This window comes from Wasmannia auropunctata, unplaced genomic scaffold (assembly GCF_000956235.1).
Source record: "Wasmannia auropunctata unplaced genomic scaffold, wasmannia.A_1.0 LD334852.1, whole genome shotgun sequence".
Classification (NCBI taxonomy): domain Eukaryota; kingdom Metazoa; phylum Arthropoda; class Insecta; order Hymenoptera; family Formicidae; genus Wasmannia; species Wasmannia auropunctata.
In genome coordinates this window covers 3,421-20,946 of record NW_012028038.1, presented here as the reverse complement: position 1 = coordinate 20,946, position 17,526 = coordinate 3,421, and the positions used below count along the sequence as shown (strand labels likewise).

The following is a 17,526-nucleotide window of genomic DNA, read 5'->3' as shown; positions in this document are numbered from 1 at the left end:
TTAAAAATTCTGAAGTGATCACTTTTGTATATTAATGCTTATAGTCCATGCACAATTAACGAAACGAAATATCATGCATAAACTATAAGCATTAATGTAGAAAAGTGATCACTTCAAAATTTGTAGTGTTTGATTATCCAAAGAGATAGTAAAACAGTTGGAAAAAAATGTAATTTTGCGGCAGCATATATGATGTAGCATTATAATTATTCATACTTATTTATAAAGTATTTATATAATAAAAATAATAATTTTAATAATGTATTATTTAAATAAATCGCAAATTTATGTCAAAAGTCGATAACATCGACGCTCTGCAATTATCTCCGGGCCCTTTGGCTGGCACGAAAATAAAGCATGAGGGCCCCCTTTTACAATACGTTGTATGTCGGATCATAAGCCGTAAGTCGCAAGAATTGACCAATTACAATCGAATATTCTTCTTACATTCAATTGTGATTGGTCAGTTCTTACGACTTACGGTTTACGACCCGACATACGACGTATTGTAGAACGGGCCTAATGCAGAACAACAGAAATCATACGACATACTGGACCTATCTATACTAAATTTATGGTTTCGGCTCGTCTTCGCTTCGCGAAGCCGCCATATTTTGCAGATCGAACGAGGAGCTTGGGAGCTTGGCAACGCCATTATGTGCGCATTACATTAATTTTCTGTTTGTCATACATTCGTCGTGCATTCGCCGTGAAATAGCGAAAAACGAGCATCGCGGTATTACTCGTCACCGTCGATTCTGAGCGCTTAATACGTACGGACGAGGAATCGTTGCAGCAGGTGAGGTTTATTCAACGGTATGCGTTGAGACATATCTTCACACGACAAAGTCTGCGTCGTGACTTCGCCGAGACACCCGGGCCAAGACGTGCTTTTGTTCGAAGCGCGACGAATGCGTCGTATTTAGGACGCTCGATAATCCGCGCTTCGTCTGGCCGTTGCTGCTCTAATATCGCATCGGGTGTAAAACGCGTCGCTGTCATAATGCGTACAAAGAGCTATTGCATTAAATTGATTTCTACTTTTTTTTTTAATTGTGTTTAATAGCATATTCGATTTGTTGATTCGACCCGATTCCGAGTCGATGGTCTGTCCTTTTTAGCTGTAAAAGAATTAAACTAAGAAGAATTAAGAAGTAAGAAATAGCTAAACAGGACAGACCTGAGACCATTGATTCAGTCGGGTTGAATCAACAAATTGAATACGCTATAAGTTGAGATTTTAAGACGAAAAATCTGAATTTGCTTTAAAGCTTTTAAAAAATTGTAGAGTTTTTTAAAAGAAGGTTGCATCTAATTTTTAAATTTCACCACATGTTTAGCCAATATACAAATAAGGTCTTTCAATTAAAACTTTTTAAAAATGATGATTGCAATGTTTTTCCAGGATGCCCTTCAATTTATAATGTTTGTGTAAATATTTGTGTTTTGATAATGTATTAAAGTAATGATTATTGGAACACTTTATTATTTGAAAATGTATAATATATAATATAGTGTTTCTATTGTTATTGTATGCATCTTAAAATATTGCTTTGAAAACTAAAGTGCATTTTTATCTTCTCTAAATTGATCAAAAAACTTAAGATTAAAATTTTAATTTTATATGAAAGAGTCAGGATATTTTGAATATAATACTTAATGTTAACAATACAACTTGAAAACATCAGAAAAATTAAACAATAGATATATACTATAGATATATACATAACATTATTTTTTTATATCCTTTGTTAAAGAGATATAAAATTATTATTTTAACTTGTGTACTGATATATTATGAAGTTAATGACATTATGTTTGGAATTTATTCTACATAAAACGAATTTTCTTAATTTTTAGATATGAAGACGTTTTTTTTTTTTTTTGCAGAAATCGAATAAATGTTCAAACAACATGTACAGCAATAACATCGACCCTTGGGAGCCTGGCTATGGGCCGGAAAGAAGAAGTCACAATTCCGACTATGACTATCGCAGTGATTATGGAAACAACAGATCACCAGAGTATTCGGAGCATCGTGATGTCGATCATCGTGATAGGGACCATCGTAGCCCAGATTACAGAAATCACCGTGGAAGAGACAGAGACCGCGAAAGAGATCGTTCGAGGGATAGGAGGGACCGTAGCAGAGACGATCGTGATCGCAGCTATAGGGACCGCGAGGATCGTTATGGAAGGCAGAGGGATAGAGACTCTGTAGAGAGAGACAGGGATAGGGATAGAGACCGGGACAGAGATAGAGATCGTTCCAGGCGCGACAGGGATCGGGATAGAGATAGGGACCGTAGGGGTAAACGGGAGGATCGGGATCGCGATCGCGACGACGATCACAGTCGGGAGAGTTTGGACTTTGAGCACGACCATGGTCGCGCTTATGGCTCATCCATGGAGGGGATCCACTACAAATCGCAATCGCCCAACAACACCATAATGATACGTGGGCTCGCTCAGCATATTACTGAAAATGACGTACGTTGTCAACTTAGTGGCCTGACATAGTGGCTACTCGTGAGCCAGCGTTATCGGGCATGGCATCACTATTATTATCATGATGTGTGTATCACAGGTGCGGCAAGACATCCTCAACTGTGGTCTCATGCCCAAGGACATCAGGCTGATACGAAAAAAAGATACAGGTAACTATTACATTTATGTTAAAAGCTTTAACATCCTTGTGATGTAATTAAGCATACCAACTGAATTATTACTTGTAATATTGTTGCGTATCGTTAGGCTTGTACAACCATTAGCGTTTACAAAATTGCATAAACCGGACAAACATGTCGTATAGGAGATTTACAAGAATTTCTTACAAATTGCTAGTTTAGAGTTTTAAGAATTGTCATCATATTTCTTGATCAATCTTCCCAAAATATTGTTAATTTGGCTATTGATTGTAAACAAAATTTATCATATTCTTCGTACAAGGTAAGTATAGAAAAATGTGGGAGAGGGATTTTGAAAAGAGGACAAGCTACTTGTTAAGACATGAAACAGCTAAATGAAATAGCTTAAATTTTCTTTAAAATACAATTACTTACAAAAAAATATCACGTTTTTATACATTTTAATGGAAAATTCTCTGTTCAATATAATTTAGGCTAATATAATTTACATATATATATATGTATAATATATATATATATATATATATATATATATATATAAAATTATAGGAACATATAACAATTCTTCAGTTAGAATACTCTTGTTATATGTGAAAGCATTATTTTAATAATAATACAGCTATTCTTATATTTCTTTTGTAATATAAAGTTTCAAAGAAAGTTTGAAGACTAAAAATATTTTACATGTATATTTTCAAAAATATATATATTTATATATATATATATATTAATCTTTATCAATTAATTGTTTAAAATATAGGCTTGAATTTTCTTAAATTCTCTTAAATTTTCCTTTTAAAACTTTATATTTCAAATTAAAATAAAATATTGTATATTATTAAAACAATGCCTTTCTTATTGATTTATAAGTTAAACTACTACTACAGATTATATAAATGGTATACGATTAATATATACGTCCGGGAACGGTTTTTGTTGTTGGCATTTTTTTTTATTCGCAAAAGTCTACATCGTTCTTGTTCGTTTGCGTTAGAATGATAAAAGAAGAAATTTTTGCCATTTTTGGCTCGGCGTTTAAGAGAGAGAGAAAAAAAAAGAAAAAAAATCCGTAACTTTAAATTATATGCTTATCTTGTTCACGTATATCAGTGAACTACGGTCTCTCTCGCACGGAATTCGTTCTACTGAAATTTAGGTAAATGGAAAATGAAAAGCAAGCGACGAAGCGAAGAGACACTTCGTTTGAAACTCAGTCTGTCAATGGTCGGTGCTGTGATTGCCTGCCCTCTCAGAGTAGAGAAACTCAGGCAAAAACGTGGATTAACTCTGGATATGTGTGTATTTGCTCTGTATAGGTGCTTCGCGAGGTTTCGCATTCGTCGAGTTTAACGCGACTCAGGAGGCCGCACGATGGATGGAGATGAAACAGGTAGAAAGAAGTTCGGTCCAGATACCCAACCGATGCGTTGTTGCACGCGTGCCACCGACTGCCCCGTGGCGGCAAGGCACGGTAACGCAGCCCTCTGGCCCTCCCCGTGGCCACGGCTGTGCACCTATAAAAAAACTATTTCAATCTACCGTATCTAATTATTTTACCTAGGAATTCCCCACGTATTTTGCAGACTTTTCTTATAAACTCGCTCGCAATACTCGCGCAATATCGGTTTATTAAGTTTGCGTTTTCCCTGTGATTTCGCCGCGTGCTTTTATCTGTCTATCATAAAAATTCGTGGATTAACTATGAAGAGACCGGAGGAGGGTCATTCCAGTCGTCTTATATATCATTTTGATTTACGTATTTTCTATTCGGCACATTATTCCGCGAGTTGCGATTTTTGTCACCCTCGTAATCCGCTTTTTTTATTATCTGCTTCTTGCATTTCGCTTAATTCTTGATGCAATTACTTGCGACGTTCAAAGTCTCTATGGAGATTATGCGCGACAGAATCTTTTATTCACAATTCAAATTTCAAAATTTATTATGCGCAAGCAATTCTCGTGTTGCTTGCATTTCCTTACGGAAATTTAAATTACCATTATTCACATAGAGTCGCGCATGAACAAAGTCGGTCTGCAAGTCGGTGTGGAATGGCCCAAATGTTTAATAAGCCCATGAGGCTTTGTTCGCTGTTTGAGACAGAAAGCTATGAAGTAGAAAACTATAATTTCGTCAACCAAGAAGAAAGTTTACGGGAAAAACAAGAGGCCTTAGGAAGACATTGGACGGGATAACACTGAAATTCTCTGTTTCAGGGAGTGCTGATGCTGCAGGATCAATATCGCGCACTGATGCAATACAGTATACCGAAAGAGTGCCATGTGGATAAACCGCCGGCGAAGAATACGCAGGATTGGCACTGTGTTAAGGTTCGTATCGAGTTCGCTCTTTTATAGAATATCATGGTCACGAATAATTTCATCACTATATTATACATTTCTTTCATACAGTGTGGAGCACACAATTTCAAACGGCGTGAAACTTGCTTCAAGTGTTCCGCCTCGCGAGCGGAAAGCGAGGAGGGTGGGGAAGGTAGCGACGAAATTAGCCCGCATCCCACGAACACCGTGCTTTTGCGGGGATTGGACGTTTTAACGACCGAGGATTCGGTTCTGCAAGCGATGAAGAATCTGTCGTCGATGCCGATACGCAGTATTCGCATCGGTCGCGATTCCCTCACGAATACGTCCAGGGGAGTGTGCTACCTGGAGATGGGCAATGTGGTAGACGCCATGTACTTGCACACCGCACTCACGAAACAAGGACTGGTGGTCGACGGCAGGAAGGTGGAGATAACATATTGTAAGCTTCATCAAATTAATAACGCGAACACGTGGAAGTCGAATGACACTCAGCCACAGAGGTACACCCTGGACGACGTCGCTCAATTGGCTGAGTATAGTGCCAACTTGTATGCCAAAACGCCTGCACAGAAGGCCCATTACCTTCAGTATTATACGCAGTACTATCAGAACCAGATAATGCAGGGCTCGGCGATCACATTGCCATCCCTGAATCAGACTGATCGAGTAAACGCGGCTGCGGCGGTAGCGCAATCCGCTATACAGCAGTTACAGGCGTCCAGGAAGCTAGGAGGCGAAACTGACGATGTGAAAGGACGACCAACTCCTACAGCACCCTCTAGTACAACTTTAGCCAGCGGAAGGGTTCCTGCACACTCCAGCGATGGAAAAGTATATTGTGAGTTCATAGAATAGCTTTTTTAAATCTATTTTAAATAATTTAAATCTTGAAAATTATCCTATATCTGTTATCCTATATCTGTTTTTGCAGCTGTACCGGATGTCAGCACTTATCATTACGACGAATCATCTGGCTACTATTATGATCCCAGCACGGGATTATATTACGACCCAAACTCGCAATATTATTATAATAGCCACACGCAACAGTTTCTTTATTGGGACGCCGAATCATTCTCTTATCAACCAGCTAAGGTAATTAAAAGTGAATCTTATAAAAAGGACGGTGTATAAATCTGTTTAAAAGATCTTATTAAGAAAAACATTTTTGCATTGTTTACAGACTACTGCGAGTACGACGCAGGGAGCTACGAGTACGATAACAGCAACGGCAAGCAGTACAGATTCCGCGAATATCAGCAGTCAAGCTACGACTTTGTCAGCCGCTAATGCAGCTCAGGAGGCAGCAAAAGAGGACGAAAATAAGAAAAAGGACAGCAAACAGGACAAGGTGAAAGTAGCGAAGAAAATAGCGAAAGACATGGAACGTTGGGCAAAGACTTTGAATCAGAAGAAGGAAAACGCCAAGAGTAATTGGAACTCTGAGTTTGCCGGTATGGATGGCAATCAGGGTGTCGGAAGTGGCGCGGCAGACGCAGGATATGCCATTCTAGAAAAGAAAACTATCGCGAATCCTTATCACGAGGACGAGGATCAAAGTGGTAACGGATTAGTGGCTGCTTACGGAGGCGGTAGCGACACGGAAGAGGAGATAGAAGACGTGCAACAGGAAGAGAAACAACACACGGATTGGAGTAAACTCGCGTGTTTGCTCTGCAAACGGCAGTTCCCAAGCAAGGAGGGATTGCTTCGCCATCAACAGTTGTCCGACCTCCACAAACAAAACCTGGAGAACTGGTATCAAGTACGCGGTCTAGATCCTAACGATCCACAGCAAAGGAACAATAAGTACAGAGACCGCGCCAAGGAAAGGAGAGCCAAGTACGGCGAACCCGAACCACCGCAGCCCAATAAACTAAAAGAGAAATACTTGAAGACTAGAGTGGAGGAGATGTCGGTATCTTACGAGGAACCTACACGTGCCGGTATCGGATCGGATAACGTCGGCAATAAATTACTGCAAAAGATGGGCTGGAGCGAGGGAATGGGTTTAGGAAAATCTAATCAAGGTAGAACGAGTATTATCGAAGCCGAGAGGCGCGTCCCTACCGCCGGTTTAGGAGCGAAGACTTCGTCGTACAGTGCGTTACCAGGCGATACCTACAAGGACTGCGTGAAAAAGATGATGTACGCGCGATACCAAGAACTGTCCGACACGTAATACGTAGGATACTATTAAGATACAGATTTTATATATACAAGTTCTTGTACTCCATTTTCCATAGACACAATTACACGCTCTCGTATTGTTATCCGAATAATGTAATAGCAATTTACTGGTAACTGCACAGTGATAGCCAATTCAATGGGACTGTGGCATGCGCCATGCAATACGCATTTTATACACCCTTGTGCAAAGTCCTGTTCTCGTATGCTTGAACGATATTCTACGTATAATAAATTTCTTTTTTTCTGTAATATATATACGGTACACGAAAATACAATATATTGTCAAAATATACACAAACATATACATGTGCGCGCGCCACATTTTATTTATATAACAGCAGTGTTACTCGAACTGAAAACGGATTATATATTTCTGATTTTTTCAAGAATGCATTTTCCGCACGAGATCACTCTGTCGAGATAACTATAATTATTGTATCATTGTGTAACGCAATAATATTTGTCCACGAATAAATTATAAATAATTGAATAATATAAAAAAAGACATCGTGGCAAATGAATAGGATCTTATTCAAAATTTTCTTTGAATTGTATGTTTTTGACAGGTTAAATTATTTTTAGAACATGAAATGTTTGTTTGGTGATTCGATAAGTTATATAAAGTTGTACTAAAAATAAATATCAAACATTATTATATTATGCAGAAATATTTGTAGTATTTTTTTAATACAATCTCTGCGCAAAGTACTATGTATTGTTTTATGAAAGCATTATTAACAGTCAATTCATATTTTTTATAAAAAATATGTGATTTGTTCCTTACACAATTCGATGTTTAAATTTGTCTTTATATATATATATATATATATTGGCGCATCTTTTATATTTATTATATCATAATGGAATCTAGCGAGTTTCATTTAATCATATCAGTTGTAAAGATGTTCAAGCATTTTGTTTACCTCATACACATATATACATTTATTTTTCTTTTTTATTACAATTTTTATCATGTTTTGGAGATAATGCATTATGTTATTTATCACTGTAGGATTTCAAACATCATTCTTATAATTTACTCTTGTTTTTCTAAAGTCAGCGATATTTATGTATTAAATAATATTAGGAAAAATTAATAAATGTACAATGTACTACATGCAGTTCTATTTACATATTCAGAACGTGTGAATTTTTTATAATGGATTAAACTTTAATAGACAATTTAATAGAATAAACGAATTTATATCTATATTTGATTAGAATATCCTAAAATTCTTGTTTTACAAATTATTTACTTATGAGTGAATAATACGATACTGCCAATAAGAAATACACGCTTACAAAATTTTTGATCAGATTACAAGAAGAAATAACTCGATTCAACGCTTTAAAAAATGAAAAATATAATAGTATATTTATATTCTAAAAATATAAATATACGATATTAGTGTTTATGTGATTTTTATATATATAATTTAGTCTTATCAGATAACAATCCTTACTGGATATTTTGTAGAACTATTATAAGTGTTGAATATGAGAATATATATTAGAAATAGAGATACGTTCATTAATACATAATATATCTCCAAAATTAAAAAAGTTAAATATCAGAATGCTAGAATATTTTGTTTCTTTAAACATAGTAAAAACATTAAAAACTATATTACATTTTCTAAACATATTTTTTGAATAAGCATTATTCACAAAATTACGTTTATATAGCTCATTTACTATATAATGACATGTTTCAAAAATTATCATTTTTTAGTTGCTTGAAAAAGCACGAAAACATTAAGAAAAAAAAAAAGAATATACTTTAAAAAAATACTTATTTACAATCACTTATTACATCAAAATTATAAATTATATTTCAAAATTAATATTACAAATTTTAATGATTTAAAACATTCAAATTTATTTTCTGAAAAACTATTTTTCGAATTGTGTCGCTGTTGCAACAAATGTGCGATATATAATTTTACTTAATTTTCTATAATCCGACACTTTTTATTATTATATTCTCTTGATCAATTTAATTAATAAACATGTTTCATTGTTTTATAATATTTCATCGTTATAACGGTATACTTAAATTATATTAGTATTGTTCTATCACTATAACTTTTCGTTATATTCAGATACAAAAAAAACCAAAATATATATATAGTCTCTCCTATTTTATTTATTACTTATTTATTCACAATTTATAAGAAACCAGATATGTAATAATTCAATATTAAGCATTAGTCTGAGCAATGTTAGAGAGTCTCTGATCATTCACATTTAAATATTTATACAATTCCACAAATCTTACAACAAAAAAATAATATATCTAAAGTACCTACGAACAATCAGTACGGAGAATACTGCACTCTATTATAACTTACAACATAAAAAGACCAGAATCTCTTTGGATATGAGGTAAGTATCGTAAGTATCATTGATTATCAAATTATTATAAAGATTATACTAATATATTTTATATATATGTGAAGATTTCTACCATTAAATAATGTGAACAATAAGAGAAAATCGACCGGTATGTAAATAATATAAAATAAATAAAAAAGGCCTTATTCATGACCAAAATGGATCTTAGTGCCTAATAATATTTTTGTGTTAATTTTACAATTTCTAGTTCATGCAAAATGCACGCCGATTATTTATCGGCCTTGAAACACAATTCTAAACTGATTGTGAGTATATATCATAAATTAAATTGACAAGCAAAATGATGTAATGCAGTGACAAGACATTTTTTAATATTGTGACTAAATGGCATTGCTCTCTGTCTTATGAGTTCTTGATGAGCTAAAATAAGAAATGTATCTGATGATTACAGTCTTCAACTCTTATCAATACAATATCATAATACGTTATTACATTTTATCTTCTATATCTTTGTACAGTCTGTTAATTATTATTACTGTTGTCATCTCACTGTGTGCTATTACTATTGAAAAAACTCACTAGAAAATATTTGTTGCAAGCTTAATTGTTCAAATTCTTAACACAGAAATGAAATATTATCTCAATCGTTAAAAAAATATTCTTGCGAGATTTAATCATAGTGCTCTATCACAGCATGCTAAAACAATTATGTTTATTCGTTGAATCTCTAGTATACTTTATGTGTAAGATGAAATTTTTTAATATTCCTAGAATATGCAATGTACTATAATAACTTATATGATCAACGCAATTTAAAATAGATATATATCCTATTAGATTAAAAAAAAAAAATTACACATCAGCTAAAATCCAAGAGTATAATGGCCGCAACTGATGATTTAATACTCTGTATTCTAGATTGCTGAGTCCATCAGTGTCGTATCTTCGAGCGCCGTTTTCCAGATTTGCGAATCTTGTAGTACTGGGAGCTTCTTTCTTGTGTATTAGCATATAATACTGCGCTACATCCGGTCCGAAGCGTGTGATCTGTGAAATAAAATCAGTTAAGTAAATTAATTAAATAAGCGTCACTTATTATTTTTTTTTTATATCGACCAAACCTGAAAACCCCTCGACTGCAAACGACTGTAGAAATCGTCGTCTTCTCCACCCCACCCGTAGAAAACATTGGAAAATCCATTTACTCGTTCAAATTGCTTCCTCGTCAGTGCTATTGCGCCTCCAAACAGGCCGGTGTAAGGTAGATTGTATCGAAAGGTATTTACACTGGAGCTCATATGCCTAGGCATTTTCGTGCACGCGTAGATATTGTCGGGGTTCTGCGGTATCAGGTCTATGTCCTGGAAAATGAAGCAGTGGAAATCGTTGATCTTGGTGGCTTCGGCGTAGCCGACGTTGAACAGCTTGGCGCGATTGAACTCGCGCATCGGGCTCTGCTCGATTACGAATATCCGATAGTCCAGATTCTGTGACTGCAGAAACGGGTGTATGTAGTTCATGAAAATGGCAAGCTGAGTCTGCCGGTTACGGTAGGGCAGTATAATCGCCACATTGAAGAGGGGATGGCAATTGAGGGGTTTCCACTGGCCACCCGGTAGGATGCCGAGTCGACGTGCCATCGCCACCGGGTCCTCCCGGGGATGTTCCTCCGGGTAGAGCAGCTGTGAGGATCGTCTACCGCCGACGGGGATCACGCAGGAGTTATCCCGCGGCGGGTACGACCTCTCCATCTCGTCGTAGATGTTCTCAGTCTTGATGAAGGTGTAGTGGGAAGCGAATCGTGCTGGATGGAGACAGTAGCACAGCAGGAGCGTCATCGTCACGGTGTACGACAGCCCGCGCGCGTGATTCAGAAATAGGATCTTCAAAATACTAACGAAGTTCTTCATACTGCTAACCTATATGCGGTCGACCGCCAATAAACATACCAGTCGAAGGCTTGAATCTCAGACGGGTCGCGTTACATCTGCGGCTGTGTATTTTCCGATTGTCGTACGGGCATTTTCGCGCGCGTGCCTGCCGACCGACGCTGTTAGATGAGCAAGATCCGCATCTTTCCCGAAGGATTCACACACACACACACCTGGAATGGAGTTGACAGCTGCAGACGACACCACGACCTGACGAGCAGACAGGCGAGCAGACTGCAGACGAGACGCGAGGGCGCGCAAGTGCGCGTGTGCGAATAGTTGAGCAAAAGACGTAGAAATTTTATATTTTAAATTTTTTCATTAAGATTTCTCTTTCTTTCGATAATATTGTGATAATGAACGACAGGCGGGATGCTAAGCAACAATGAGGGCTTATATTGTAAATTCTGTAAAAATCAAAGGCATAACAACTTAACCTTTACAGGATGGGAAGACTGCACTATATCCTGATGAAAATTTTTCTTAACATTTTTTATATAATTTTTCCGAACTTTTATGTAAATTTCAGAATGTTTCAGAATTTTTGTATAATTTTATAACTTATTAGAAAATTTCTCAATCTTTATATGAATTGGAATAGAGCTTTTCAGAAGCTCTGTTGTTAATGCTCTTTTAATACATAAAATAATTAATCATTAACTAATTTAATACTTATGATATTAAACTTTTCTAAGAGGTGCACATGCTTAGAATAACTTTGTTTTGGATATTATCTCAGCTTTTATCACAAATACACGGGTGATCTTAAAATACTAATAAGATAGAGAGATACACTGGCTGCAAATTTTCATCGATCAACACTTTATTTAAACCTCTGTTAATTATTAACTTTAATAATATAGCAAGATTTATGTACTGATAATTCAAAAGGTTGTTAGAACACAATGGATAAACAGGCTAGATAAATAAATATAGAATATATCTAACACTGTGTAATGGGTTTTTGTTTGTACGATAATCATTTATATTATGTACATTCGTCAATGAACCAGAATGGCACGTGGTGCATCGTTTGGTTTAGTGGTTATATTCAGTTGATGAAAAACATCCAGCGTGTCTCGCATGAATTTATCCATCATGGCCTGAGTGTGTTTCGGTGTTGGGGCTAATCTTAATTTCTCTTCGCCCTTTGGAACCGTAGGATAATTTATAGCTTGCACATAGTGTCCCTTGTCTCTTAATAAATGGTCCGCTATCTGACTACACACCAATGGATCTCCTATCTAAAAAAAAAGGATATTATTTATTAATAATTTATTGTTAATGATGAGGATCAATAAATAAATTAATTTTTTAGTTGCATCTTACCTTTACCGGAATGATGTGAGAAGATGACGGTTCTATTGGAAGACCGGCGGCAGTAAGAATAGACTTCATATAGGCCACATTTTTCTGGTGATTCGTCCTCAACGACCTGCCTTCGTCCGATGCCAAAATTTCGACGGATGTCAAGGCTCCATATAGCACGGTGGGCGGTAGTGAAGTAGTAAAAATAAAACCGGCCGCGTAACTCCTTATCATATCTATCAGCTTCGCGGAACCGACGATATAGCCGCCCACGTTGCCAAAGGCCTTGCCCAGGGTTCCGGATATTATATCCATTTTATGAAGCACCCAGTCTCTTTCCCCGATCCCGGCACCGGAGAAGCCGTACAGGCCGACCGCGTGGACCTCGTCGACGAACGTTATCGCGCCGTACTTGTGTGCGACGTCACACAATTCCTCCAGCGGGCAGATGTCACCGGTCATAGAGTGCACCGTCTCGAATGCCACGATCTTCGGCACGCTTTTGTCCACCTTCGACAGGAGCTCCTCCAGATGCTCCACGTCGTTGTGCCGGAATATATGCTTCGGCACGCCGCTGTTTCTTATACCCTGTATCATAGAGGCATGATTCCCAGCGTCGGAGAACACGTGGCAACCCGGCAGAATTTTCGCCAGTGTAAACAAGGTAGAGTCGTTCGCGACGAAGCAGGAGGTGAAGAGCAAACCGGCCTCCTTCTGATGCAGCAGCGCCAGTCGCTTCTCCAACATCTCATGACCCATGGAGTTTCCAGAGATATTTCTCGTGCCTCCGGCACCAGCGCCGAACTTGTCCAGCGCTTCTCGGACTGCGCCGATCACCGCGGGATGACGCGACATTCCCAGATAATCGTTGGAACACCATACAGTTATGGGTTTCTCGCCCCATGAGTATTCCATAGCCACCGGAAACTCTTCGGCCAGACGATTGACCTTCTTGAACACTCGGTACGAATGATCCTTCTTCTTTCGCATAATTTGCTCGTGGAAGAATTCGTCGTAAGGGAACTCCTCCTTCCGCTCCGTAGCACCTCCTAGATTGATAACGTCTTCCTCCATTGCTGGACTGGCTTTCTTGACGGCGTCCCGTTCTCGGGACAAGAAGGGACATTGATTTTGTATAGGCTCGGGAATCGGCTGTGACTCCTCCGACTCTGGCATCGTACTGAACAATCTTGACATTACTGGGCAGTGCTGCCGGTAATTTGTTATCAGGGATGAGCCATAATTGCGAACGTAGTTTGCAGGCAAACGGGTCAAGAACGGGCACGGCATAGTTGTTAGAAGATCTGAAAATACATTCATTTGTATACAAGGTGATTCAGAACAAGTGTAACAAACTTCAATACTTAGATTGTTTCGGAGATCATCTTGATGAGAACATGCCATATGGATATAGATCTTATTCTATTTACATAGTTACAGAAATTTTAAAATTTTGATACTATCATAGTAAAATCGTATGTTTGGTAGGAATTAATCTTTGAGAAATCAAAAAAGCAAACTAAAAATTACTGATGCAACAAATGAAATTTATATGAATAATATATATTCTGCATCATGTATACGATTCCTAGATTTGTCGCAATGTGTGCATTCAGGAAACGCATTTTGAATATTTATTATAAAACAACTAAATAAATATGCAAATGTTTGCATATTTTCCTGTTTAATTTCGATTTCTTAAAAGTCACGTCTTCAATCAAGCATGTGATATTTTACTGTGACAGCAGTAAAATTTTAAAACCTGTCACTATGTAAGCGTTGATAATAGCGTCTATGTTTCTATGACTTTTTTTACTCAGAATGACTTTGCAAACAATATGTCGAAGTTTATTACACTCCATTCTGAATCGCCTGTATGAGATGACATATCAAATTGTCAAAATAAAAAGTAATGATAACGAATATGTAACGTTTTGAAAATATTTCAACATAACAATCTACAGTTAAAAATATGCTAAATAAAAAGGACTGAAACATATGTTCACAAATTAAATAAATTTACAGCTGATATCGAACGCAAATAATACTGAAAAAAACCGGTAGCATGACAGTGTACAATCTGAAGATTATCTCAATCCAATAATTGCGAACGATCCAATCTCTCGGGAATTGCATAATTCGCGTGCGAGGAAACGAGCAAAGGGGAGGGGGGACGTTGACATTAGATAACAACCTGTCATCCTAGACTCCGAGCCTTGACTCGCCAAAAAAAGGTAAAAGAGAAAAAAGACACGGAATTGCAGTCATTCGACGACCACGTGCAACAGTGTAAAACCAGGACGAGGGAAAAGGAGAAAGTGACAGGGTGACGTAGCACTTGTCCGTGCTTCCAGGTGGTGGATACGTTACCTTTTGCAGCGTTAACGATACGACGAGTGCTGACACCGCGTCGGACGTACTGTCGGATCAGCTGAAAGCGGAAAGCGTAAGTTGAGAGTCAAAAGTCGCCTTGTACTGCGAGTCAGAGGGAAACGACTGCGAACGTGAGATCGGGAACGGGAGATCGCGAACGAGGAAGATTCAGGTTGTGCGAGAACACGAGAGAAATCAATTCTCTACAACCACTCGGCTCGGCAGCGAACCCACTACTGGCCGACCACTACTACTGATATTGTACCTCGCGACGGCCGACGACGCATGCGGCGATGTGGCGCGTGTAATTGTACTAACGTTTGTAAAAACATCGAATCGGCTCGAGAGAAACGGCCGATTTGGACGGTATAAGACCTTGTATCGGTGAAATTAATTCGAAAAAAGTTACATGAAGTTGCGTAAAAGCTAGACACGTGTAGACCTATTGCAATTCTTTCGCGTTCGGAACAACCGATGCGAATTGTGAACAATATATATGCTCTTGGCGTCAATTGAAATATTGTACGTATCGTAATGATTTTTTATTTTTCGTACAAAACGCGGGGAATTGCAGATACGTTTGATATCATATCGTTAAATTATCGCTTTGAAATTTGATAAACGATTTGCATAAATAATTCGTTTCCTGCTGTATGAATAATGAATATATATATATGCACGCGTCAACCGCATGAATATAAGATTAGGGGGATACCTGAACATTGAATTAAATCGAAACGTCGCAATTATATATCAATATTAAATTTAACATGATATAAACAAATCGTATTGTAATGACAAAAATTTTCTTAGAATCTCTGCAGCGTAAAATAATTAGTCATACTTAAATGATCGATGTCGAATAATAATATCTGATATTTTTGTCAACCTCATTTTGTTCTTATATATGTTAATTGACTAGCTATAATTGCAAATATTCTTTCAGTCAAGTTTACGTCAAATACACAGTATATACTACGCTTTCTGACTGCATCGATTGTATATAAAGAATTGGCAGAAAAACGACAGAAATTGAATTAACATTAAAAATGTTATAATAAATGTTATACTAAATTATGATGAGATTAAGGATGACAAAAATATTGATTAGTATTCCGCGATATCGATCATTTATCAACTCATCGATCATGCGCAGTCGATTCGAGATCAATTTGATTAATCATTTCTGACTCAGATTCTTCATATCGTTCATTCGCACAACAATATAACTAAAAAAATTGTCATTTTTGCTTACAGAAAAGACATAAATATAAAGAGAAAAAGAAAGAAGATATATATAATGCTTTTATTTCTCTACAATTATTGTTATACGAAAATTCCATTTAATACTTAACATAACAAAATTTTAAGGAATTCAAAACATTAAAACTCATTTTCTGGAAAATTTTGCTTTTGAATTATGTCGTTATTTTTTTAATAAATAAGTGATATAATTTTTTAGTTTCTATATAATTTTTTTAATTTTTATACAATTTTGCAACATTTTAGAAAATGTCTCAGCTTTTTGTACGAATTGGAATACTTTTCAAATACTAACAAAGTTTACTTTTTTCCTCAAAGTTTATCTTTTCTAAAATTCTTCATATATATAAATTTCGAAATGTTCTAATAATAAGATATAATTTCGAATAATTATTCCGAATTATAATTTTTTAAGAAAACTTATAAAATCTGTTAGTTTAAAATATATTTTTTTAATCTTTATAAATTTAATAGAAAATTCTTAAAAATTAATTAAATATTATGAAATATTTTTAGCAAATTTTTTCATAATAATATAATATTATAATAGCGATGCAATTAAAAACTTTAATTATGTATTATATAATTAATTAAAATTGTTTTTTATATACTACTACATTATTTTTGTCATTTGTTCGCTTGCTCATAAATTGTATTAATTTAACACAGTTATAAAATGTGTTAAATTTAATATATTTTACATGTTTCGAAACGATTCACTTATTAAATTTTTATATGAATTTAGCACAAGATGAATGTGTTAGGAAGTAATACAAATATTATAAAAAATAACATTAAAATGTAACACATTGACACAATTTAAAAACAAATTTCTTTTGCAGAAACATATTATTTCTTTAATAAAATTAACAAATTAATAAAATTAATTTTGTAATTTTTAAATTAACACGTACATTTTATTCATTTATTATAGAATTTAGTTTAATTAGAATTTGTTTTAAAATTACATTATTTTTATATTATTTGTTTGCTTGCTTATAAATAATATTATTTTAACATTAAAAAATATTCAATATTAAGGGCCCTGCCTAGTCAGCCACGAACTCCGCGTTGACGGTGGCGACATTGTATCGCGGTAGAAATTAGAAGCTTCTTGTCGTATATTAGGCCCGTCC

The 17,526-nt window shown here is 35.9% G+C and overlaps 3 protein-coding genes across 3 annotated transcripts; 1 reads left to right on the top strand and 2 right to left on the bottom strand.

The window, feature by feature from the left end:
- The first annotated feature begins 601 nt into the window (after positions 1-601).
- On the top strand, positions 602-8,293 carry LOC105457967 (RNA-binding protein 5-like). The gene is made up of 8 exons (XM_011702951.1): positions 602-799; positions 1,891-2,490; positions 2,588-2,657; positions 3,965-4,038; positions 4,863-4,976; positions 5,058-5,808; positions 5,902-6,065; positions 6,154-8,293. The coding sequence occupies exons 2-8, from the start codon at positions 1,915-1,917 to the stop codon at positions 7,150-7,152; spliced, it is 2,748 nt and encodes a 915-aa protein (XP_011701253.1). The 5' UTR covers positions 602-799; positions 1,891-1,914; the 3' UTR covers positions 7,153-8,293.
- Positions 8,294-9,160: 867 nt separating this feature from the next.
- Positions 9,161-12,168, bottom strand: LOC105457966 (beta-1,4-N-acetylgalactosaminyltransferase bre-4). Its single transcript, XM_011702950.1, has 2 exons — positions 10,637-12,168; positions 9,161-10,562 (listed from the first exon to the last, which is right to left on the bottom strand). Exons 1-2 carry the CDS (start codon positions 11,423-11,425, stop codon positions 10,368-10,370), a joined length of 984 nt encoding a protein of 327 aa, XP_011701252.1. The 5' UTR covers positions 11,426-12,168; the 3' UTR covers positions 9,161-10,367.
- An 83-nt stretch (positions 12,169-12,251) lies between these two features.
- LOC105457965 (5-aminolevulinate synthase, erythroid-specific, mitochondrial) lies at positions 12,252-16,408 on the bottom strand. The gene is made up of 3 exons (XM_011702949.1): positions 15,125-16,408; positions 12,776-14,058; positions 12,252-12,690 (listed from the first exon to the last, which is right to left on the bottom strand). Exons 2-3 carry the CDS (start codon positions 14,042-14,044, stop codon positions 12,448-12,450), a joined length of 1,512 nt encoding a protein of 503 aa, XP_011701251.1. The 5' UTR covers positions 14,045-14,058; positions 15,125-16,408; the 3' UTR covers positions 12,252-12,447.
- Positions 16,409-17,526: the final 1,118 nt, after the last annotated feature.